This window comes from Plectropomus leopardus, chromosome 9, assembly GCF_026936395.1.
Source record: "Plectropomus leopardus strain MGB_pleo_1.0 chromosome 9, ASM2693639v1, whole genome shotgun sequence".
Taxonomy (NCBI): Eukaryota; Metazoa; Chordata; class Actinopteri; order Perciformes; family Serranidae; genus Plectropomus; species Plectropomus leopardus.
This window is the reverse complement of record NC_142184.1, coordinates 25001128-25024870: the sequence shown is the minus strand read 5'-3', so window position 1 is coordinate 25024870 and position 23743 is coordinate 25001128. Positions and strand designations below refer to the sequence as shown.

The 23743-nt window shown below is 37.1% G+C and overlaps 3 protein-coding genes and 1 long non-coding RNA gene across 4 annotated transcripts in view; 1 reads left to right on the top strand and 3 right to left on the bottom strand.

Moving 5' to 3' along the window:
- The window catches only part of LOC148188749 (uncharacterized), a 34481-nt gene that overhangs the window by 3255 nt on the left and 7483 nt on the right, over window positions 1-23743 (top strand). Inside the window, exon 2 of the long non-coding RNA XR_015777536.1 lies at window positions 1982-2248. This is a non-coding gene — a long non-coding RNA (uncharacterized LOC148188749). The remainder of the gene's footprint in view (window positions 1-1981; window positions 2249-23743) is intronic.
- Window positions 1690-2887, bottom strand: hes3 (hes family bHLH transcription factor 3). Its single transcript, XM_042491366.2, has 4 exons — window positions 2769-2887; window positions 2568-2663; window positions 2368-2449; window positions 1690-2221 (listed from the first exon to the last, which is right to left on the bottom strand). The coding sequence occupies exons 1-4, from the start codon at window positions 2820-2822 to the stop codon at window positions 1749-1751; spliced, it is 705 nt and encodes a 234-aa protein (XP_042347300.2). The 5' UTR covers window positions 2823-2887; the 3' UTR covers window positions 1690-1748.
- On the bottom strand, window positions 10986-15274 carry tas1r2.2 (taste receptor, type 1, member 2, tandem duplicate 2). Its single transcript, XM_042492508.2, has 5 exons — window positions 14999-15274; window positions 14084-14809; window positions 12685-12891; window positions 12235-12355; window positions 10986-11914 (listed from the first exon to the last, which is right to left on the bottom strand). The coding sequence occupies exons 1-5, from the start codon at window positions 15257-15259 to the stop codon at window positions 10986-10988; spliced, it is 2244 nt and encodes a 747-aa protein (XP_042348442.2). The 5' UTR covers window positions 15260-15274.
- On the bottom strand, window positions 19256-23223 carry LOC121947443 (taste receptor type 1 member 1-like). Its single transcript, XM_042492505.2, has 6 exons — window positions 23042-23223; window positions 22436-22733; window positions 21558-22283; window positions 20997-21203; window positions 20474-20594; window positions 19256-20263 (listed from the first exon to the last, which is right to left on the bottom strand). Exons 1-6 carry the CDS (start codon window positions 23218-23220, stop codon window positions 19335-19337), a joined length of 2460 nt encoding a protein of 819 aa, XP_042348439.2. The 5' UTR covers window positions 23221-23223; the 3' UTR covers window positions 19256-19334.

Here is a 23743-nt window from a genome sequence, read left to right as displayed (position 1 = left end):
GAGAAGCGTTAATTTATTTTCCACATTTACGCGTTATGTAAAGGGTTTTGCACCTCACCTCAGGTAGCAAACAGCAGCCTATAAGGAAGAATGAGGTGGACTTATAAAAGCTTTCCAAATTATATTATATTTAAATTATATTAATTAATTATATTTTCTAGAAAAGCTGCAGAAAACTGAACAGACGAAGATTGTAGGTTCAGAGGAGGCAGATAAAAGACCATGGCGTGTAATTAGTAGCCTGTAGCTGAAAAATGTTGCGCTGTTCGACAAGCATCTGATTTGCCCGCCTCTGTTTCGGTACTTATGCGTGAAACCAGAGAAGAATTGAAGACATGACAGTCAAACCCCACTCTCCTGGATCTTTTCCCCGTTCTGCCAACTCCACTGAAGTGTTTCTTCATTTGTTACTTTTTCTAATAACGGTGCAAATTATAAGCAATGTTTATGCAATACCTCTCTGAAAGCAGAACGGTGTAAATATTAAGCTTTTCCACCAGTCCATTCTCTTATTTGTCAGTAGGCACCTGCTAGAGATGGTTTTGTTCTAATTGTCTACTAATTCTCTTTCTAGTTCGCTACACTCCACTTCATTCCACAAAAAAACATATACTGTATATGCTAAATAATAATAATAATAATAATAATAATAATAATAATAATAATAAATACATACATTCATTTTTGATCCACGTTTGAACATTTTAAATGGCATAAGCGCCATTTGAGACTCAAACACCTTGGGCTTTATTTATTTACCTGTTTATTTGTTTTAATTCAACCATCAATATTCATATTGAGATTCCTGTCATCAAAGTAGATGATGGAAATTAATAGAAATTAAATTCGATTATTATATTTGTTGTTGTGAAAGGAACTGGAGTAATGATGCATCGATGTAGGCGCCAATTCAGTTGAGAAAAGCTTCATACTGTATTTTTGTGAGAATATGCAGGCCAAGGCTTCTGTTGTGCTTTCAGGGAGGTTGAGCAAATGCATGGCTCTGAAATCAAAACCTTTGTTGAACTTATTATGAGTTGATCATTTATTGATGGTGAGCAACATGAATTAATTTGTCCTGCATTAATTAATACACTAAAGCCATGCATTTATGTATACACACACACACACACACACACGTATATATATATATATATATATATATATATATATATATATATATATATATATATATATATATATATATATATACACACACACACACACAATTAATATTTATACAATTAAGCATCACTTAAGTTTTTTTTTTTTTTTTTTACCCCATTACAAAGTGTTACCCTTTTTGTGAATTGTATCTATTGCAGAAGGGAGACAATTAAGTTTGATAACATATAACAACCTCTATCTTCTTCTTAGGCCTCTATCCTACCCACAATCAATCTTTTTTTACACTCGCCATTTCTCTTTTTACTGATATGACGTCGGAAAATCTATATTTAACTTCGTATTGCAATATTATTATTATTATTATTATTATTATTATTATTATTATTATTATAGATCAGCCATAACTTGCTATATACATCTACCATGTACGACCTATTTTCATATACTTGGAATGTTTAAATCTATGCCCAGTTTTAAATATAACGACAACACGTTCTTTCTTTTGTCACTTTTATTAAGAAAATAAAACATACATTATAACCTATAATAGCATATTGCGATAATCTATACAGTGCAATTATAAACATTAGGTCAAGCCTTAATTTAGGACATCTACATCTTTACCAAGGCCGCCAGACATTGTGCTGGGTGTTTGCAACTTCATTCCTGTGATTAACACATTGAAACCTTTTGTTACTGGAACTTTTTTCAGGAGTATTTTGTATGGGAGCCGCAACAAGGACAGCCTGTTTACTTCCAGATGACTGATGTGCGTCTTCACTCGCAGAAAAAGGAGACGTGCTTGCACTATGTGGTTTCAAAGCTTTACATGTGGCATTTTTTCTCTCCTCAGGTCCAGCTGCCGATGGGAGAAGTCTGAGCACCTGAGCCTGTGTCTCTGCGGGGCCGCTGTCCGTGGTGCTGAAGACTTCCTCTCGTCCTCGAGAGCGGCACACTTTACTGGAGAGCTGCGATAACATCCAGCGGTCGCTCCCGCTCAAGTTGTCTGCCATCAGCAAAAACTGGTTGACGTTTGCGAGGCAACTGCGGAAACCAGTCTGATAATCAGAGAACTCGGACGCAGCGGCAGCGCCTGGAAACAATGGAAGGACGTCTTAAGGTAAGAAACACGTATGATCGTTGCATTAAGTTGTGCGTAAAGATGATCTGAAGTATCTCTATGCAATCTTAAATCAGCTGAGTAATTGATGGCTTAGTTTACAATATGATATAACTTACAGCTCTGGATCTTTTGGAGATTCCTCAGGTGTTTCACAGTTAGCTCCAAGATGTCGGCCTTTTCCAATTTGCGCTTTCTAATCTAAGAAAAGATATAAAAGATTATATTACTGCCATATATACTTATGCATTCGTTGCAATAACTGGTCCTTAGTAAAAATTAAACTGTATTCAAAATGTTAAAGTCACACTCTGCTTACATTACTGCTGTAATAGCTCTCCAGAAGAGATTTTAATTGGTCCAAACACTTGTTTATGCGAGCTCTTCGCTTCTTTTCCATGAGCGGTTTGGATACCTGTGTGAAAAAGGCGGGTGAAATGAATATTGCGTACAACTCAGTTACGTAATTCTGTAGTATTTCTACCCTTAAATCATATTCCTTATGTATTATCCAGCACACCTTGTTTCCAGCGATGGGTTTGGACTTTTCTGCGCAGTCTGTCGTCGCCACCATTCTGTTAGTTCTTCTCTGGTTTCCTTGAAGTTAATCTCTTTTCCTCTTTTGGTGCACGAATGAAGGAGGTGACCCTGAGTGGATTTATATAGAGACACCCACTTAACATCTCAATGCGAACAGTCCCGCCTGTCTCTTGCGCTCAAATGAGTAACGCTGGCGTCATTTGACAGCCAAAGCCATGCCAAAGGCTCAGAGCACCACAGAAAAGTGAAGACTGTTAAAATATGTTGTGTAAATGCCAGGATGTTTTGCAATTTCCGTCCTTCCTCATAATTTATTTAAAATCTCATCTGGGATTATATGCCATTTTTCAGTCAATTTTAGTCAACCAACAAAAGTCTGTTATTAAATGGAAGGCCTACAGACTGCAAATGATAGGTGATGATAATCACAAATCACAATTTATATTCACGTTATGCACAAAAATATTAGTTAGAAATCGGGATTGTTTCACTGCCATTTAAACACATAACATACACATACACTGCGCAATGGATATATTAAGTGCAAATACCCAAGCAACAACGTGTGGGGCAAAAAGCTACAGAGAAGCGTAAAAATCATAAACATAATGGGTAATCATAACGGTTCTGCTTGGTGAGCGTGGTTTGGGCACTATTGAGTCCTGTATTGAGTCTTTTATATGTGAGTTTCACGCCACCAGGTCGAAGGCAGCACCGTGGTAATTCCCTGCGTGTCCCCACAACATTTCGATTTTCTGGTGGTCACTTGCAGTAAAACGTGTAACACCTGCAAAATGTTATTACAACCGCTAACCCTACGTTTTAGGCAAAAATTGCAATTTACATTTGTGTTTATGTACATCAAATGCCAAACATGTAAACAAGAAAAGCAAATGGGATTTTGAAAAATGGTTATTACTTAAGGATCTTGGACTATTGTGCGTCGCAAGTTTTTGTCTTCATACCAGGCGCGGTGAGGCACCGAGGAGAATCGCGGGCCGCCCCTTGTCCTCGGTCTCTCGCCTCCCGATTTTCCACACTGCTCACTGAAAGGGGCGACGGCTTGGGAAAGTCATACCAGCTGAAACAATGTATGGCCTATAGGCTCACTGCAGTCCACTGCGCATCGTGCGTTCTCACACAGACCATCTGAGAACACTAAATGGGGTTGATTTAAATCTAGACACATGGAAGGCCAGGCTTTAGCACGGTCTCTAAGGTGGAGGTGTTCATTGTGTACGATCAACTCTAAGGATGCGTGATTCTGGGTCGCATGAGTATTTCCAGAAGTAAAGACAGAAAGTAGTGTGTTTTGAAAGACACGCGACAACGATGAGAAATTCTTTACATACCCAGGTCTTCTTGCCTGATCTGGTTCACAATGCGTGTGTTAAAATGACTGTGGGTCCGGGTAAAGGCGGGGCATTTGTATTCAGTCTGGGGAGAGCGCGCATAAAAAGAGGCCAGTTTATAGTGCGCCATTGATCTTTTCTTCTGGTCTGCTTTGTGGCCACAAACGTGTGGGCATCAAACGTTTCCCTCCAGTTCTAAAGTGAACCAGCTTGGCTGCTATACTCTCTTCATTTTGTTTTGACAAGACAGACTCCTTGTACAATCTGCTGTTTGATTGAAACTAGTTTTCGCTAAAACTTTAAAATAGCACACTGCAAAATCTGACTTTATCTTAAAATAATCTTGAAACCGATTGGCTTGGAAAAAAGGAAAGTAAATAGAACTATGAATCTTTTCGTTTACTCTATATGTAATTCATATTGATGTAGCTGCAACTTGAAAATGACGAGTAACATTTTTACCTTGTTTTTAAGTTTTTGCAACTTCAGTAACCAGGTTAGTCTGAGTCAACTTGATCATGACAAAGACAATTTTCCCAATGATGAAGTGAAGAGATCTGCGAGTTCTTTTTTGTTAACAGGTTTGAGAACATACAACAACCTGTTGAATTTTCTAAAACTTAGAAAGGTTTATTTAATTAAACTTGTCATTTTAAGTTTGAACAACTTCACAAAATTGAGTAAATATGACACAATTTCAAGTAAACCTGACAGTGTTGACATGTGTTCATTTTTAAAGCAACCAGTGTCAGATTTTTAAAGTAAAATCAACTCGTTTTTACAGTGGAGATTTAAGATTTGGTTTGTTGTTTGTTTTATTTGCATGCTGAAGCCCAAATTCTAGATTGCATAACATAGTTCTGAAATCGATGCATTTCATGTTGAGACATTTATTGGCCTCGCAGAACTATAGTCTCATGTCGAAGCTGTGATCATGCAAATTGAAGCGCGGGCATGTCAGGCTCGTGTCAGAAGACACTAAATGCGTAAAATTTACCGAAAACTTTCTAGCCACAAATGTGGTGTAACCTACCAAAGCATTTAATCGGTATGAAATTTGCCCGAGGTGCACTGGTGTAAGTGAGCCTTCTGGTGTCTTTTGTCCTCTGTGGACGCCACATTATCTGCTGTTTTCACGCTTGGTTTTTAACACAAGAGCGTGGAGCGTTGAATTCAGCATGGAGTCGTGGCATCACAACAGTCGCCCTGTCTTGTTATTCTGTGCCACAGAGCAGAGATTTCACCGCTGATTATTCGCTATAATTTCAATTAGTGTTGGCTCTCTGGGGTCTGAAGTGAAGGAATGCATTTAGGCTTTAAACGGTTTCCCTCCAATACCACTTCACTTCTCTCAAATGTCGCCATGTCATCACCTATCCATAAGAATAGCGCAACGAGAAACTTGTGTCCCAAGTGGATATGATAATGCAAGTGCCATTAAACGACAAGTTAAGTGTATGTTTATAAAAGGGCTCGGGCTCTCGCTTCACTTTCACTTTTCAGCCCCAGGTCATTCATTAACCCTATCGGGTCTTTGTCATGGATGCCTGCCGGCGGGGACCTCACAATGCTGCTATAATAATTGGACTATTGGGGAACTTGTTAACAACAATTAGTGAAGCAATTACGCAATTACTGCAATAAACTATTTTGTTCGTGGAGGGAAGTGGTACATTTGCAAGCCAATGGTTGGGGCTACAACCGAACGGTATAAGATGCACAAATTGTTACTAACATCTTCCATTTAGGCTACTTCTGAGAACGCTATGCATAGCATAAAAATGTTTAACAATCAGTTACAAAGAATACTTTGCTCCAGCAACATGTATAGTGTAAACTTATGGTCCTGGCTGTAAAGTAGTACCCAATTTATGCGTTCTGATGACATTAACTAATTTAAATATTCAATGATAAAATATGCCCTATATTAAAAGCTGCGGGTCTTTGTTTTTTGTAGAAATTAATTTAAAAAAAGACAAACGTCGTAATGCATTTCGTCCGTAGCCTGTATTATAAACACATATATTAATAGGCTATATGTCTGCATGTCATACAAGAGCGGTGCTAAAATATGCAAACACAGGCCCATAATTTGGCACACCGTGAGCGGAGCAAATCGATGTACCGCCTTCCATTCAAATGGCCCCGAGGCAGCACTGGTGTGACCAAACGCTCATTGTGCGTAACAAAGTCACAGTAAAAAGAGCAGGTACACGAACAGGTGCACTGGAAAAATATTAGAAATACATACAGGATTTTCTGAAAAGCCACGCGACGGACCTGTTGACGAAGCTCTAATCAAACATCAAATAGAAATAGCATCATGAATTTCTATAGACTGGTCCTCGGGTTATTTAAAGACTTCTTACTTTGGTTTGGGAACACAATGGCCGCTGTTTGCCTGTGTGTGCCGGGGTTACCGCATGAAAAGACCAGAGGTGCACATTAACATCGCTTAAGGTTTTCTCAAGGACCGAAATGAACTGACTGGAAAGTAACTTTATAACTCGCTGGAGGATGAAGCCTTTGTCCAACTCTGAACTGAAAGACACAAGCGCCTAACAAAAGGGGAGCGCCATTGTTAAACACTAAAGCGCATGGGTATTGATGCGCCTTGAATTGCAAAACATCTGCCATTTACTCTGAGCCACTTGAGCAACATTTGAATGAGAATAACCAAGCACCCTTTAGCGCACTGTATTTAGCCGTGCGTAAAACAACAGTTACCAGACATATGACCAACGTGGAAATTAATCGTTTGGTTTAGGATCAAAAGCAGACCAAAAACAAATATCAGGGGGGATATTTTGTTGTTGTTGATTACCTCAGTGCAAATCTCACTCCTGATGGATCGATACCGTCATCTTATCATATTACTTGCTTGCTATATTGTTGTTTCTTCGTTTAGGCTGAAAAAAGTAATCTTGTCAAAATGTAGTCCACGTCACTGCATTTTCAGTTTGATGGATTTATGACTATGAAGTACATAGTCCTGTGGTGAGATCATCCCTTTACGCACAATGTCAGCCTCAGTAGATTAAACCCACCGTTTGTTTTGAACAATAGTACACGGAATAAAAATTAACTAAAAGGGACCCAACTGTATGGACAGTGAGTAGATACTGAAGACCACTCAAACAGGAATTCATTAGGTCACTAACTCTCTTTGTTAATAATCAAGCCGGTATTGTCAAAGACAGGACCAACAGTGCTTTAGTGTTTCAAGTAAAATACTAACCAATTCTCTGCAGAAATAACTAATACTTAAATGCTGAAATCAGACTGTTGGGGGCTATAGCTTATGGAAATAGCAGTCAATAGAAATAAGATTTGGACATTTTAAAGGCAAATCCCATATGGCCTCCAAACGCAATATAGGCCTTCACTTAAACTGCGTTTTGTTTTTGCTTAGGATGCAAAAGGAGGACCAGTTGGAGGCCAAGTTTTTCCCAGGGTTTTCCCTTTATCTGACCAAAGTGGAAAATTGAAAGGTACAAGTGAAAAGCCACGGGGCGTTCCTCCGATTTTCCTCGCTCCATATTTTGGAGAACAGAAAAATGTGACCTCTCAGCAGTAATGCTGCCTTCATCGACTTGAACAAAATAACAAATAAATAAACAAAAATATTATAGTAAAATAAATCAATGTATTTATCCTTTATATAATACACATTGTTGTGATGTAACCTCACTTTAACCTCGTCATCGACTAATTTTAATTTTAAAGAATTTGTCACTCTTTCCGTGATTTTTAAATACGGCTGTGTTCATCACAGCGACCTTAGACAGTAGCAGGCTGCATAAATACCGAATTTTTCCCGAGTGGATGAACACGCTAAAATTCCGCGTGACAACGTGTGTGGCGTATGTAACTCTGAAATTGGTATGAAATTGTCAATTTGTTGGTGTCAGCGTTCAGCTCTCCAAACGCGCCATATGCCATGCTAAGTGGCACTATTTACCAATTCGTTCCTACTTTCACGGTCCATCCTCCCCTTCTCCCTGCCAGGAAACTGAATAGCCACAACAAAATGGCAATTTACCCTCTGGAATTGTCACATACCCCCTGCGGCAGGGCCCTTTCCGTTTCACTTTGTGGGGCTCCCCAGCCTCACTGAGCGTCACAGCGTGACACTTTGACTTTCAAATGGAGGCAGAAAGTTTTTCGACCTTAGTACTGTCTCAGGTCACCGTTGCTGACGCTTCACATGACCGTCAGTTAGTAAACCTGTCATAACAACCATCACAGGTTAGCTAATTCATCTCATCATCTTACTAGATACAAGGAATTAAAGCAGAACATGGTCGACACTGGCACACAACAAAGGGGCAAATGTTATTATTTAGTGACAATATTAAAGCACAGCTAATAAAAATAGTGTTTCTCAAAGGCAAGGTTGCATCCCCATAGCAAAAAATCAATAAATTAATAGCTAATTATGTGGCATAATATCCCTTAATTATGTGAGACAAAGCTGGTCTTTAATGAATATTTGACAAGTTAATCAATAGGATAGGAACTCTGCAAGGTTCCCACAGATCCTTAAAGAGTTTTAAAAGGCATTGAATTAATTAATCTAAAAATAAGACATTAATTTGTATTAAAATAAGGTCTTAAAAATGCTAAGACATTGACATATAAATATTTTTTTTCTGCAATTGCGCTGTAAAATCTCTTAACAATTGGCAGCATCTACTTTTTGTTAAATAATTTCATGACTTCCTCCTCCTAAACTCGTCATGGTGGGAATCCAGCAATTGAATCTCCCATGTAAATTGAGAAACAAAATTGCCAAGAAAACTGTCCAGAAAAGCCAGATCTTTCCAACCTCTTTAGGTAAACCAAATAGATTCTTTTACAGTAATATAATATATTCTTTCTTCTCCATGCTCCTCATCTTTTTTTTTTCTCAAAATTTGAAATAATTTAACTTTTTTACTAGTCAAAGAAACAGGTTTTATGTTACAATAAACATTTGAGCAAGCTAAAGTTATCCATCTTCAATTTTGGTTATTCTAAAATTACTCTAAAACTTCATTAGGAGGGACATTAAAAATGTCTGACAAAATCTTGAATGTAACTTACCTTAACCTGCAGGAACCCTGTTCTGGCAAGGACACCTGAAAACTAACATCTTTAGTGCACCTGGATGCACATGCACTAACTGACTTAATTATATCACTGCTGTCTGTTTATGCATTGAATGCCTCCACTGTTGTCCCAAAAGTAACATCTGTATTCACATCTGACCAGCAGTGGTTGTGTAAAGACTGGCAATAGGGTTGTTGCTGTGTAAATTAAGATTTAAATCAGTACCAAACTGGTGTAGTTATGTGGCCTGCTCCAGAGATGTAGTGTGCTTTCGTTGTACTTTAGACTATTTCTGAAATAAATTCCTCATACCAAATGGTACCTGTCATAGCCAAAGTTTATGTATCACTCCAGCAAATTAGTTTAATATAAATTAACTGTTGATGTTAAGCTTGAACAAAGTTGTGTACATACAATACAATGCATACAGTCTCAATCTGCACAAGATCTACACAAAACCCTAACCCCCCCCCCCCTTAACTTTAATGTCAAATCAATAGTTCTTAACTTAGTGTTGTCAGTGCTGATTTTGCCTTTTAAGTTTAATTTACTTTACACAGTTTCAAGTATTAGAAACTGTCAGGGTAGTATCTCCATGGAGAGTGTGGCTTAAATATCACACTGAGAGGGTGAAAAATTAAATAGCAGACACTGACTTTGATGAATACTGACAATTGAGGAAAATTAAGTCATACAAGTGCGGTTGAACTGGAGTGCGTGTAAGACAGTCGCACTGTAAAATGGTGCCATCATGTGGTGAGACTGATGTTACAGCAACCTCAAAAAACTGAGCAAAAAAGCTCCATACTCAATTTTTTGTTTTTATTAAAACAAAAACTCACTCACTCATCACATTGTTTTTTAATGGCTGCACAGGTTCATAAAAATATCAAAATCAGTACAAGGGATTAACAGAAACAGCTTAAGGTGGACTGTCACTAAATGCCCTGAGTCTGTTAAACAATATATTTAACAGTAATATTAGAAGATATATATAAGATGTTAAAGCAATAATTCACCAACAACAAAATGTATCTTTACAATTCAGTGATAATTTAATCCAATCATTTTATGTCATATGACAATGTAATATAAGTATGTATTTGTCCCATTGGGAAATGTATTTAATTTAAAGTTTAATTTTTAATCCATAAGCCAATCTTGCAGAAATATCACCTCCCAAAGATTTTAAGAAGTGCAAATATTTCTTCTATTTAATGTAGAATTTATTTTTAGCATGCTATTTTCAAGGCCAGAAAAGTAAAGCAAGGACTCACAAAAAATGGACTGTTACTAAATATTGCTTGCTGAAATTGGCTAAAAATAGGTAAACAGTTGGGAGGGAAACCCTTACAGTGAGTATAGGTCCATTCTGTAATGAGAACTGAAGTATTTAACAGTAAGGCAAAATTCAACATTACTGTCTACAGATATCAGCCATATAAAGGCCACCTAGGATCGGCTTCTGTTAATGACCGTATGTTGTCAACCCTCTTTGAAATAACACTACATGGGCCTTTTATTTGACTATGTTGTTGTTTTGAACGAATTTCAGAGTTGTTTTTGCTGATACAGTCCTCTTCAAACAACCATATCTCTTAAAGATTAGCTGAGAACCTCAAAAGAAATAGTAAATAAGACAAATATTCAATGATACTTATTTTAGAAAAGCCAAATTATTGCATTGCAAGTATTCCGAAGGACTGAAGCACATCCCTTTTCCGCCTCTTGAGACAAATGTGTACTTGAAGCTGCTACTGGCTGATTGTTTTGGTATAACTCTGAATGAGACCTTGAAAGTATTCCTGTGTGTTTCTGTGGGGTTGAAAAATTATGATGCAACATTTTGGGAGAAAATAAAACAACAGAAAAGAGAAGAGACTGGAGAGTACTGCTAGAGCGTTAAGTGTTTGGATGTACTTTCCATGGTACAGAATGTATTCAGTGGCAAAGATGATCCAGGTGAGGATCAGCAGGAGCAGGCAGAAGGTTATTGCTTTGGCCTCATTGTAATTTTTTGGGAGGTCTTTTCCCATGTAGGAGAAAATAAAGCAAAGGAAACACAAAGATAAAAGTAAAACCACAGGACCCAAGAATGCTTTGAAATTAATGTCACAACCAAGAATGATTTTGTCTGGGTACCAAAATGTTTCATTGTAGGGTTTGGGGGGTGCATAAGTATAGACAATTATAAGTAAGAGTGCCTGAGTAACAAATGCCACAGAGATGATCAGCCATTGTCCGTGATATTTCATCCACCAGCTGTGGATCTTGGGAAACTTGGCAGCTATTTTAAAAATGCAAACAATCTGAAAAGAGCGCACAACAAAGCATGCGAGACAAACAGTGTAGAACAAGAGAAATGGTAAGAACCTTAAGATACAAGATGAAGTTGTTGGCTTACCAAAGTAAAAGAACACACTAAGGCTACACAGACTGAGGCAGCCTAAAATTAAGAAGCACATTGGTCCCCCAGCAGATCTGACAACAGGTGTGTTGTAGTTGATGGCAAACAGAGCGGACATGGCTAGTGAGAGGCCCACCAACGCACAGGCCCCGACCATGATCAGTATAGCCCCACCGTCTGTGAATGGGATGTACTCCACCTCCCGCAGACTGCAGGATGTACTTCCTACTGCAGACCATTCTGTCTCCTTACACTTGATACACTTGTAGGGATCATCTGTTTTACATGAGAGAAAATTTGTCAATTAAGTTAGTGTTCTCTTGTGAAAAATATGAGACAGCTAAAAAGCAGTGTTATAGTTTCCATCCTCTATATTCTATGTTCCCTTAAAGTAAGATTTCATAAACTTGCTTAGTTTTTGATAGTATTTTAACCATCTTAGAGGAAGCAGTCTATTGTAGGATCTGTTTATGTAGAGTCGAAGACGAAAGCATCTTCTTAGAACCGTTTTTAAGAACAGATTTATTTCATAGCTGTTATTTAGCTCTGAATTCATTGGCATGTTCAGTTGCTTTTGCTCATTTTCCTCCTCTTACCCGAGCTGTTAATATAAGTTGCATTTGGGCAGATTTCACAAGTGAAGCAGCATTCATGGATTCCATCTTGCTTTTTTGCATATCCCACACGACATTCAGGGGAACAAAGTGCAGTGGGCACCTGTACAAGACAAATATTTAACAACAAAAAAAATGCAAGTGAAGCAAAAAGAATACTGAAGAAACGTAGCATTTTAAATTTCTAATTAGGGTTTTTGAAGAGAAACTATACACTATATATGTAGACATTTCTTCAAGTGATGCAATGAACAATAGATATTGGATATTCCTCATTATGTGTTTCAGTCCTGTGACAGATATTACTTATATACAACTGCACATGTGCAAGCAGAGCAAAGCAAAGCAAAGCAAAACATTCTAATGGTAATATACGGTTAAATTGTTGATATATTAAACTGCACATATTATAGTTAGGAAAAAGACACTTACTTCTCCATCTGCATGCCACTGAATTTTGCTGTTGTTGATAAAAAAATTGATTGCTGGGTGAAATTTATAAAAGCCGATCTCCTCTGCATCACCATTTTGGTTCCAGAAAACGATAGAAAAGGATCCGTAGTTTGGGTCACCATTCTCATGGAACTGAATATTTTGATTTAAAAGTGTGAAGTTTGACTTCTTCAGCTCTGCTAAAACCTGATGTGGGTATACAAAATTCAGATGGCCATTACTTTATGTGTTCCCAATGAGCATATGAGGTGTGGATTAAATTGTTTTTTTTTAAGAAACATTCCTGTGGAGGGAGGAACTGCAGTGGAATTTTCTCCCTTTAGAGGAAATGGTTTAGACTTTACATGAACAGTGTGTAGGATTTAGGGAGATTTAACGGCATCTAGTGCTAAGGATTGCAGTGAGTTGAAACTCCTCCCTGATAGAATTCCTTCAGTGTTCATTGTTCAGGAGGATTTTACTAGGATCCTAATGATCAGCAGAGGCCGCCTCCGCTCTAAAACCAACATATCAGGTGATTTCAACTGGTAAAAGACTGAATGAAGTGGTTTCATGTCAAAAATCTGTGCTTATCCAATGCTGCTTGGTATGTCAGAGATGGGCCTCAAACCTGGGACCTGCTAATGTATGCCAACATTTTTTCTCTGATAACATAAGATCCAGGTGTTCAGCAGGTTTTACACAGGAACCAAATTATTTACTTGGTCTCTTCTTCTCCAACAAACAGATCTGGCGATTTAAAGGATATAAACACTGTATAAAGTCGTTGCACATTTAAAAAAAAAAAAATCAGTGTGTTGCCGAAGTTCTTAGCGCAGGCATGTAGGTCACTACTGTGGCCGATGTGAAGAATGCAAATGGCTCTATCTAGAGCCAGGGTTTGTTATTCAATTTCTGCCAGTATATCCCCATAAATCCTACATACTGAACCTTTAACTTTTTTTTGTCTGAGTTTTTATGACCAGGCAATGTTTAACTAAAAATGGTTTATATTTATATATTTAAAAATAAGCAGAGTGAACAGTGTGCACTTTCAACAGATTGAAGGTGGAAATTAGACCAAATTTTCTCACACTGTGCTGATCACTCTCCACAAGTAAAATAGATGAAACCCAGATTTTTATTGCATTGCTATTGCATTATTCAATTCAGTTTATTGGCAGTTATCAGTTGAGCGTGTGGATTTATTGCCTTCTTTTTACCTAAATGTTTGACAGGTAAAAATCTGTCTCAAATGTTATGTTTTCACCTGTTATATATGAAAACAAAGCAGACAAATAACTTTGCGCTCCAAAAGGCTTATCGTTAATTATTAAATTGTTAATTATTAAAAAAATACAGGCCAAATCAAACATACTGAGATTATTTGTATACTTACCATGTGTGGGTACACTGTAATGTTGTTATTACATCTGCCGGCTCCACATTGCAAGACATTGTGTAAGGCATGAGCGATGGCGTATACAGCAGCATGAACAGGAAAAGAGAAAGATGGGTCTGCAGCGATGACATCTTTCACACTCAGGCTGCTGCAGTTGTAAACCTGATTACAAAACATACGTTGTTCTGCCTTTTCGCAATGAGTCTGGCTTCTGGAAGAATGAATGAAATCAGTGAAACCAGGTATTGTCACTACTGGCTGAGACACCCCGAGTACAGTTCCAATATTTTTTATTTCTTTCTTCTTGGAGAGTCTCTTGTTTAGGGACCATCCGTCATCAGCTATCCACACTTTGTTGGTGACATTTAATTGTATTGCTGACTCAATGAGAGGTTCAGCCCTCATTTTTAGAGCTAAAACAGTTATGATGTTTATCTTCTGTTTCTCTATCTGTTTGAACATTTGGACGTAGTTTGTATCGTCGTTGAGACCTTTGGTGTATGCCAGGCAGATCTCAGTATCGTTAATCCTTTTAATGAACAATTCCTGTCCATCTTTGCCATAGTCATTATCACTGTAAAGAAAAGCAACCCAGCGCCAGTTGAAGTGTAGTATGATATTAACAATCACTTCAATGACATCTTTATTGGAATGTAGTGTTCGCAGGAAAGAGGGGAATTTTATGTTTTCTGAAAAGACAGAACTGGAAGCTCCATAACTGATCTGTAAAAAGAGTAACAGAAAAAAATTATAATTTTCAGTGACAAATTCTGAAGTATAATGTTAAAACCAATTTTTAAATTAATAATAACAAATGATAAAAGTTTGCTTTTAATTATTTTTAATCATGGTTTATTGTATTTAGTCTGACAGGGAAAAATGTTAAAAAAACAAAATTATTGTCAAACTTACCATAGGGATGAGATTCATCATAAAAAGTGGGGCTACAGTCATGGATTGAGTGCTTGTCAAAGGACCGACCAGTGCTATCACTTTGGACACATTGAACTTGTGTGGTTTACCCAAAGGTTGGATCAAGCCATTGACTGAAAGGAGTTTCAAAATGCCTGGAAAATTTTGTGTATCTGAGCAGTGGTCAAATATCTCATAGCCAAGAGACATATTAGGCAGTAGGTTGGTAGAGTTATTGATTTCCTCTACAGAGAATCTCATCAGCTGAAACCTTCGATAATTTGGGAGAAGGAAAGGTTGCCTGCGAATGGAGAAAGTACATCAGGAGTGTGGAGTTAACTTACTGTGGTTTCATTTACACAGCATTTGTTTCACTATAGCTTCAGAATCTCTTATTTTTAACAGCTTTGCTCAGTGCTTCACACATTGTGAATGTTACAAAACAGATTCCATGGATCAAAGAATACGTTTAGACTTAACACCATCCAGCAACTTTGACGATAAAGGATTAAATAGGGTATGGTTAACCCCTTGAAACCTGAGATGACATCACTTTTTAATGCTGTTTTCCGATGCATTTCACAAGTATTTAAACCTTTGAACCCTGAGCAAATTGGTGCGTTTCTTTTTTCCAAAAACAGAATTATTAGTATTTTTAAAAAACCTAGGGAAAATGTCTAGAGAAATACTGGGTTTATAATTATCATAATTGCATATTTAACACAACACCAACACCAACACCAACACCAACAAACAACAACGTTTTAAGCACTTTCCAAGACTTGTTTTCCGTGTGTGTGTTTAAAAAATTTTTTTAGGTAATTTTCTTGTTTTTTTACTTATTTCTAGCAAATGTTTGGGTCATTATCTTTCGTTTTCATTAACTTCTTCCCATGTTTTTGAAAGAAATCAAGTCAATTTTAAAGGGTTAAGGGGGGAATGTGCTACTAGCCACAGCCATTGACCAAAACTTCTAGGCAAAACTCTTGAATGTATAATAATGTCTATAATCTGTTACACCAAACATTCTTAAGTGGTTTCAGCTTAAGATGATAAGCACTCAGATACTCACCTGGAGCAGTCGATGGCTTCTGGTCTGTCCTGATAAACAGAGTCACTGACATGATGAATGTCAAAAAGTCCACCTAACAAATAATCTCCCTCTAGCTGAAACTCTGACGCTGGGACAGTGCATTTAGTCAAGACATACAGAGACATTCCCAGAAGACACAGAGAAGCAAGAAAAAGTGTCATTGTTGCAGTTATTGTTTACCAGTATGATATGAACTCTAATAGGATTTGCCTCAGCCTTTAGTAAGTTATGACTCACTGGTGATGGTTAAACCCCTGGGATCATTTCCATGCACGTGGGAATAAAATACATATCTATAAATGGTTGGAGGAAAATACACAAATCAGTATGCAAAAATAATCTAAACTACTGTTGCACAGAGTTCCTACAGAGAGGTTTTAACAATCATCATGAGCAAGAAGTTTAATACCTTTTAATGATAAATTACCCCCAAATCAAAAATACATATTTTCCCTCTTACAAAAAGAGCAATTTAAAAATCTATATTGTTTTGGTGTTAGTTGCTGAGTGTTGCAGATATCAGTCATAGAGATGCCTTTGCTAAAATATTTGGGAATAAATGGAACTACTCTTATTGTGTCTCTTATCAGAAATCATGGCACGGCTACTCAACTTTGCTTTAGTTTTTTTATTCAGTCAGTGTGACAGAGGATGACAAAAAACAGTGACAGACCTATGTAATATATCTAAAATTCTTGGATACAGCTTGCATTTACTACAGCAGTCCATGGTTTCATGGACCAACATTAGTTTTAGAGCAAACCAAACAAGCACTATTTGTTTAGCACTTTACCAAGTAGTAAAAGTACATTTATTTGAAAATGTAATTTTTTTCAAAGATAGAGGAAATGTAAAAAAAAACCAAAAAAAAAAACAACTTATATTGACAGATATTATAATTATATATTCAAAATATTTCACGATAAATTAATTTAAGCACTTTTTGTCAGGTAATTTCTGTCTTTGTTTGTTTTATACTTTGTTAGGTTATTTTGGGTAACTTTCAGGTAATTTTCTTGTACATTTTACAACTTATTTGCACATTTTTGTGCCGTTTCCTCTTAGGTTGCTCATTGCCATCTTCACAATTTTTTTTTTTGAAAGACACTGAGTCAACTTTTTTAGGTCGCAACGGGTTTAGGGGTGAATGAGATGTTTTCACACAACTCCGCAACTGTTTTCTCGACTGGTACATTGTTCAACATGTTGGCTTCCTTCCACCCTCAAAAGACTCTTTGTGTTCATGATGTTTAGCCAGGCGATTTTTTTTTTTGTTGTTTTTGTTTTTTGTCATGATAGGTAATATTTAAACTAAAACAATCTTGGGCTATAAACCAATAGCTATTGGTGCTGCAGTGAAGGTTTTAAAATTAGCACTGTGCCAGTGAGCAATGAAGATCACAGGATAGTCACAAGCAAATACAGACAAATTAAAATGTAATTCATTTAACCTAGTATCTTTGGTTTATGCTAAATGACTACTTCCTCTTACAAATGACCCCTGCATGATTTAACATTGGACAACACACTTCATTTGAAATAGGAAAATTTGCAATGACTTGGCAGATGAGCATGATAAATGGCCAGGACTTTGACCACAATTTGAATTCCTCATGGCAGAAGTGCAGAACTCCTTGTTCTGCTCGATGAAAGTAAACCAAATCAGTGTTTATTTACCACAAACATCATCATGCAGGTACAATGTGCAGTGAGAGAATAACAGGTCAGCTCAGGTAAACTTTATTATCCCACAAAGAGAAATTCATGTGGTCATACATGTTCCATTTAGACATGCAAAGCTTTACTGTATGCGATCTTTTAAACACACACACACACACACACACACAGAGCATGTTCAATACTGGCAATATAAAATAAGTTATACGATCTAAAAGTACAATGCAACACAACATTCAGACTTCCTGACAAAGGTGCATATCTATCTCTCATACAGTAATTTAAATGCTTTTTGTTAAAATTTTCTGTTGCAGTATCGTGCCGTTTTACCATCCAATTTTTCTGAATTTCACCTCAAGATGGGTAGGATCTAAGGTTGCATAATATGAGACTTTCACAATAAGATTACCATCTTGAAAAATATCACAGTCTGATGGTAAACAGTATTACACTATTATCTTTCTTAGTTACAATGACTTTTAATGGAATAAAAACCCAAAGGTTTTTTGTTTAGAAAATATTAAATGAAACTTTAAATCATTTCTTTGATGAAAGTATGTGTAAAACATCTGACAGGCTGTCAGGGAGGAAAGGAGATGCGCGATTTTCCGTCCGGCTGCCCATTTTTTAAAAAGTACCTTATAAACAGATGTACATTGTACGATAACTGTCATTTTTCATACCACGGCATACTTTAATAGCAGTATAACCTTATAGGGTCATTTGAGGATCTGGTCACCCTTTTTCAGAATAAGGTAATTCTACAGCAGTGTTGTAGACGCCTGTCTTGAACATCCGCTGCAGTTTGCAGTTTTGCTATTGTTTTAAGCTAAGCAGTGCACCCTAATTTCAACTTTCTATTTTAAGATTCACACTGTAACACCAGAGGTAGAAAATGAATATGTTCTGACATTTGAGAAAACTTTAGCCATACTAGCATATAAGTACATAGTCTAGTGTTACTGTCATACAATGAGATTAGTGTTACACAAAAAAACACGTTTCATTTTATATCTGTATTGAATCAACTTTATTACTCACAAGATAAGTTGTTATATGTGAAAAATGTGGATGATTCAATACTTGCAAGGCCAGAAAGGTCTTGTATTAAGACATACATACAACTCTAACTCATATAGTTTTATGTGCAATTTCTTGCTAATTCAGCTAAATATATGGTTTAACAATATAAAAAGAGACCACAACACATACAGTACTATCCACTCTGTCTTTAAAAAGAGTTTTCCATATACACAAAAGCTACTGATCAGAATCTTAAGCAAAAGTCTTTGTTTAGTAATAGGACATCTTGCCAGCCATCTCTGAAATAAGCTTGAGTCACGATGTTTGTAATTTTATCTTGCGTTAGCTCATAATAATAATAAAAAAAATAATAATGATAATAATAAAACATGCATAAAACATTAGTTTACACATCTTGGAAGAAAAAAAATAGACAAAGATTCAAATTACAATGTTCTCTAAAAGGCAAAATCTTTAGCAGGAGGCATGGGAAAAATCAGTTTTCTGTCTCTAGAGACACATATTCATTTTTACTTGAAGCTGCTACTGGCTGATTGTTTTGGTATAACTCTGAATGAGACCTTGAAAGTATTCCTGTGTGTTTCTGTGGGGTTGAAAAATGATAATGTAACATTTTGGGAGGAAATACCACAACAGAAAGGAGAAGAGACTGGAGAGTACTGCTAGAGCGCTAAGTGTTTGGATGTACTTTCCACGGTAGAGTACATATTCAGTGGCAAAGATGATCCAGGTGAGGATCAGCAGGAGCAGGCAGAAGGTTATTGCTTTGGCCTCATTGTAATTTTTTGGAAGGTCTTTTCCCATGTAGGAGAAAATAAAGCAAAGGAAACACAAAGATAGAAGTAAAACCACAGGACCTGAGGATGCTTTGACACTAATGTCACAACCAAGAATGATTTTGTCTGGGTACCAAAATGTTTCATTGTAGGGTTTGGGGGTTGCATAAGTATAGACAATAATAAGTAAGAGTGCCTGAGTAACAAATGCCACAGAGATGATCAGCCATTGTCCGTGATATTTCATCCACCAGCTGTGGATCTTGGGAAACTTGGCAGCTATTTTAAAAATGCAAACAATCTGAAAAGAGCGCACAACAAAGCATGCTAGACAAACTGTGTAGAACAAGAGAAATGGTAAGAACATAAAGATACAAGATGAAGTTGTTGGCTTACCAAAGTGAAAGAACACACTAAGGCTACACAGACTGAGGCAGCCTAAAATTAAGAAGCACATTGGTCCCCCAGCAGATCTGACAACAGGTGTGTTGTAGTTGATGGCAAACAGAGCGGACATGGCTAGTGAGAGGCCCACCAACGCACAGGCCCCGACCATGATCAGTATAGCCCCACCGTCTGTGAATGGGATGTACTCCACCTCCCGCAGACTGCAGGATGTACTTCCTACTGCAGACCATTCTGTCTCCTTACACTTGATACACTTGTAGGGATCCTCTGTTTTACATGAGAGAAAGACAGATTGTCAATAAAATTGAGGTTCACCTGTGAAAAAGTTTTCATTTGTTGCAGAGGGGTGGAAATTGAAACCTATATGTCTGATTAACACAAAATTAATGTTAAAGCCCCCCATCTACTGAAAATAAATGCTTAACAATGGTCTGAATGGTTAACTACCACCAAGGCCACTGCTTTTATTTAATTTACCTGAGCTGTTGATATAAGTTCCATTTGGGCAGATTTTGCAAATGAAGCAGCATTTGTGGATCCCATCTTGCTTTTTTGCATGTCCTGCAGGACATTCTGGGGAACACAGTGAAGTAGGCACCTGTGCAAGATGATTATACAGTAGCAAAATAAGTAAAAAGTAAAAAGAATACTGTATAGATGTGACAGTCACTAGAGTATAAAACTTTAAACACTAAAACTCAACAAAATTTGTTACATGACAACATCCTGTGAGGCACTGAGTAATATGTTGAGTGATCTGCTGAAATTACACCATGAAAATACACCATTAGTTCTTTTTCTTGATAATGTATTTTGCCACTGTCACTGTTATGAGTAAACCAGTTTGTTATAAACGCCCATGCTCGCACGCACGCACGCACACACACACACACACACACACACACACGTAGAATTGGAAAAAAAGCAAAACAAAGCATTTTGAATCACCATGTACTGTTTTACATTACATCACATATAATTAGAAAAAAACGCAACTTACTTCTCCCTTTGTGTACCACTGAATTTTGCTGTCGTTGATAGAAAAATCCACTGATGGGTGAAATTTATAAAAGCCGATTTCCTCTGCATTACCACTTTGGTTCCAGAAAACTATAGAATAGGATCCAAATGTGGGGTCCCCGTGCTCATCAAACTGAATACTGTGGTTTAAAAGTGTAAAATTTGACTTCTTCAGCATTGCTAGAACCTGGTGTGGGTACACAAAATTCAGATGAATATTACTTTATTTGTTTTCACACCTATTAAATAGGTTGTTATTCCCCAGGAGGAACACAACTCTGTGTGATGTCCTCCTTTTTGGCTCTTTCTCTCTCAGAGAGGGTATGGTACATTGTAGACTTCTCCTATCTCAGAAACTTCATGCCTGAAATATTAATGCCAGTCAATGTTTGAAAGGAAATATCAGCTTTTATTAAACTTTGAGGATATAAAGTTAAATAATATTTTATGACAAAACACAGTCAGCCATGATAGACTTATCTAAAGATTAAAGCTGTTATGAACATAAATGTGAAACAAATGAAATTATTTGTATACTTACCGTATATGGGTACACTGTAATATTCCCATTACATTTATCAACCCCACATTGCAGGGCATTGTGTAAGGCATGAGCAATGGCATATACAGCAGAATAAACAGAGAAAGAATATGATGAGTCCACAGCAAGGATTTCCTCTTCATTCAGGCTACTGCAGTTGCATACCTGATTGCAAAACATATTTTGTTCTGAATTTTCACAGTGAGAATGGCTTTTGAGAGACTGGATAAAATCATTGAAACCAGGAATTGTCACTACTGGCTGAGATACTCCAAGTACAGTTCCAATACGTGTGATTACTTCCTCTTTGGGGAGCCTTTTGCTTAAGGACCAAGTGTCCCCTGCTATCCACACTTTCTTGGTGACATTTATTTGCATTGCTGACTGAACTAGAGCTTCAGCAGTCAGTTTGGGAGCAAAAACAATAACGACATATATCTTTTGTTCCTCAATGTGTTTTAACATTTGGACGTAATTTGTATTGTCTTTGAGACCTTTGGCGTATGCGAGGCAGATCTCAGTGTTCTTAATCCTTTTAATGAACAATTCCAGCCCATCTTTGCCAAAAGCATTGTCACTGTTGAGAAAAGCCACCCAGCGCCAGTTGAAGTGTAGTATGATTTTAACAATCACTTCAATAACGTCTTTATTGGAATGAACTGTTCGTAGGAAAGAGGGAAATTTCACTTTTTCTGAAAAGGCAGAGGAGGCAGCTCCATAACTAACCTGAAAAAGAGTGACAGAGAAATGTCATCATTTTTAGTAAGAATAAGTTCAATTTCAAAACGTTTTGAAATTGTTTTAATTTAAAGTTAATTCGTTATTTTAAACAACTAAAGTGGGAAAATGTTAAAACTGAATGTACTTGGCGAACTTACCATCGGAATAAGATCCACCATAAACAGTTGGGATACAGTCAAGGTGTCCCTGCTTGAAAAAGGGCCGACCAGTGCTATGACTTTGGACAGATTCTTGTGTGGTTCACCCCAAGGTTGGACCAAGCCATTGACTGAGAGGAGTTTTAATATTCCTGGGAAATTGTGTGTATCTGAGCAGTGATCAAATATCTCATAGCCAAGGGATACATTTGGCAGGAGGTTGTTGGAGTTATTGATTTCCTCCACAGAGAATCTCATCAACTGAAGCCTTCGATAATTTGACAGAATGAAGGGTTGACTGTGAACAGATAATGGAAAGCAGGAGAGTGGGATCTGCTTTCAGTTTACATTATTTGACCTCTACACAGATTTGGATGTGACAAAAGGTGATTTCAGGGAACAAGGACTGAGGTCAGATTTAATCTTATACAGTTACTTTGACAATTAATTGCATTGAATTTGGGCAAAATGCGCAACAAGTTATATCTATTGACCTAGAATTTGAGATAAAGCGCTTTAACAAGGGTATGGACTGATCATCCATTATGAGTTTGTCATTAGATTCAACTTAAGAAGTCATTTAGCCAGATGTATTATGAAACTCACCTGGAGCAGTTGATGGCTTCTGGTCTTTCATGAACAGGGTCACTGACATGATGAATGTCAAAAAGTCCACCTAACAAATAATCTCCTTCCAGCTGAAACTCTGATGCTGGGACAGTGCATTTAGCCAAAACATGTACAAATGTTCCCAGTAAACACAGAGAGGCAAGAAAAAGTTTCATTATTGTAGTGACCTCTTACTAATCTGATTTGCCTCAGCCTCTAGTAAGCAATGCAGTGCTTCTAACAGCAATGCCCTAGTGTTAATTTCCATGCACTTGGTAATGCATGACAGCAGGTTTCATAAATACATACCTGCAAATGGTTGGAGGAGAATATGCAAATCAGTATGCAAAAAAGATTTAAGATGCACAGACTGTCTGTTACAACTACACAGAGCAAAGTATAACAACATTATGAGCAAGTGCATTTCATACCTCTGTCAAGAATAAATCTAGTAATCCTTAAAATCCTTCAGTGAGCCAAGATAACAGATTCCATTTCTAAAGAGTTTGGCGCTCACCAGTCCAGTCAATCAGATAGCACATAAATGTAGGCAATTCAACGCTATTGTTATCCTCACCAGAAGTAACTGTTTAACAACTATCAGTCAAAGACTATTTATTTATTGACACACTGGAGTCAGTATAAAATCTGTGTACCTTGAGAGGAGCCAATTTGTGCATGAAACATTGTGAATTAACA

Coding starts and splice junctions, on each gene's coding strand:
- hes3 (XM_042491366.2), bottom strand. CDS start 2,822: ATGGTGGCGACGACAGACTGCGCAGAAAAGTCCAAACCCATCGCTGGA. Junction 2,664..2,768: donor AACCCATCGCTGGAAACAAG/GTGTGCTGGATA, acceptor TTTTTCACACAG/GTATCCAAACCGCTCATGGA. Junction 2,222..2,367: donor TCTCCAAAAGATCCAGAGCT/GTAAGTTATATC, acceptor CATTGTTTCCAG/GCGCTGCCGCTGCGTCCGAG.
- tas1r2.2 (XM_042492508.2), bottom strand. CDS start 15,259: ATGAGATTCTCTGTAGAGGAAATCAATAACTCTACCAACCTACTGCCT. Junction 12,892..14,083: donor TTACAGTGTACCCACACATG/GTAAGTATACAA, acceptor TACCCACATCAG/GTTTTAGCAGAGCTGAAGAA. Junction 11,915..12,234: donor AACTTATATTAACAGCTCGG/GTAAGAGGAGGA, acceptor CATGTAAAACAG/ATGATCCCTACAAGTGTATC.
- LOC121947443 (XM_042492505.2), bottom strand. CDS start 23,220: ATGAAACTTTTTCTTGCCTCTCTGTGTTTACTGGGAACATTTGTACAT. Junction 21,204..21,557: donor TTACAGTGTACCCATATACG/GTAAGTATACAA, acceptor TACCCACACCAG/GTTCTAGCAATGCTGAAGAA. Junction 20,595..20,996: donor AGTGGTACACAAAGGGAGAA/GTAAGTTGCGTT, acceptor CATCTTGCACAG/GTGCCTACTTCACTGTGTTC.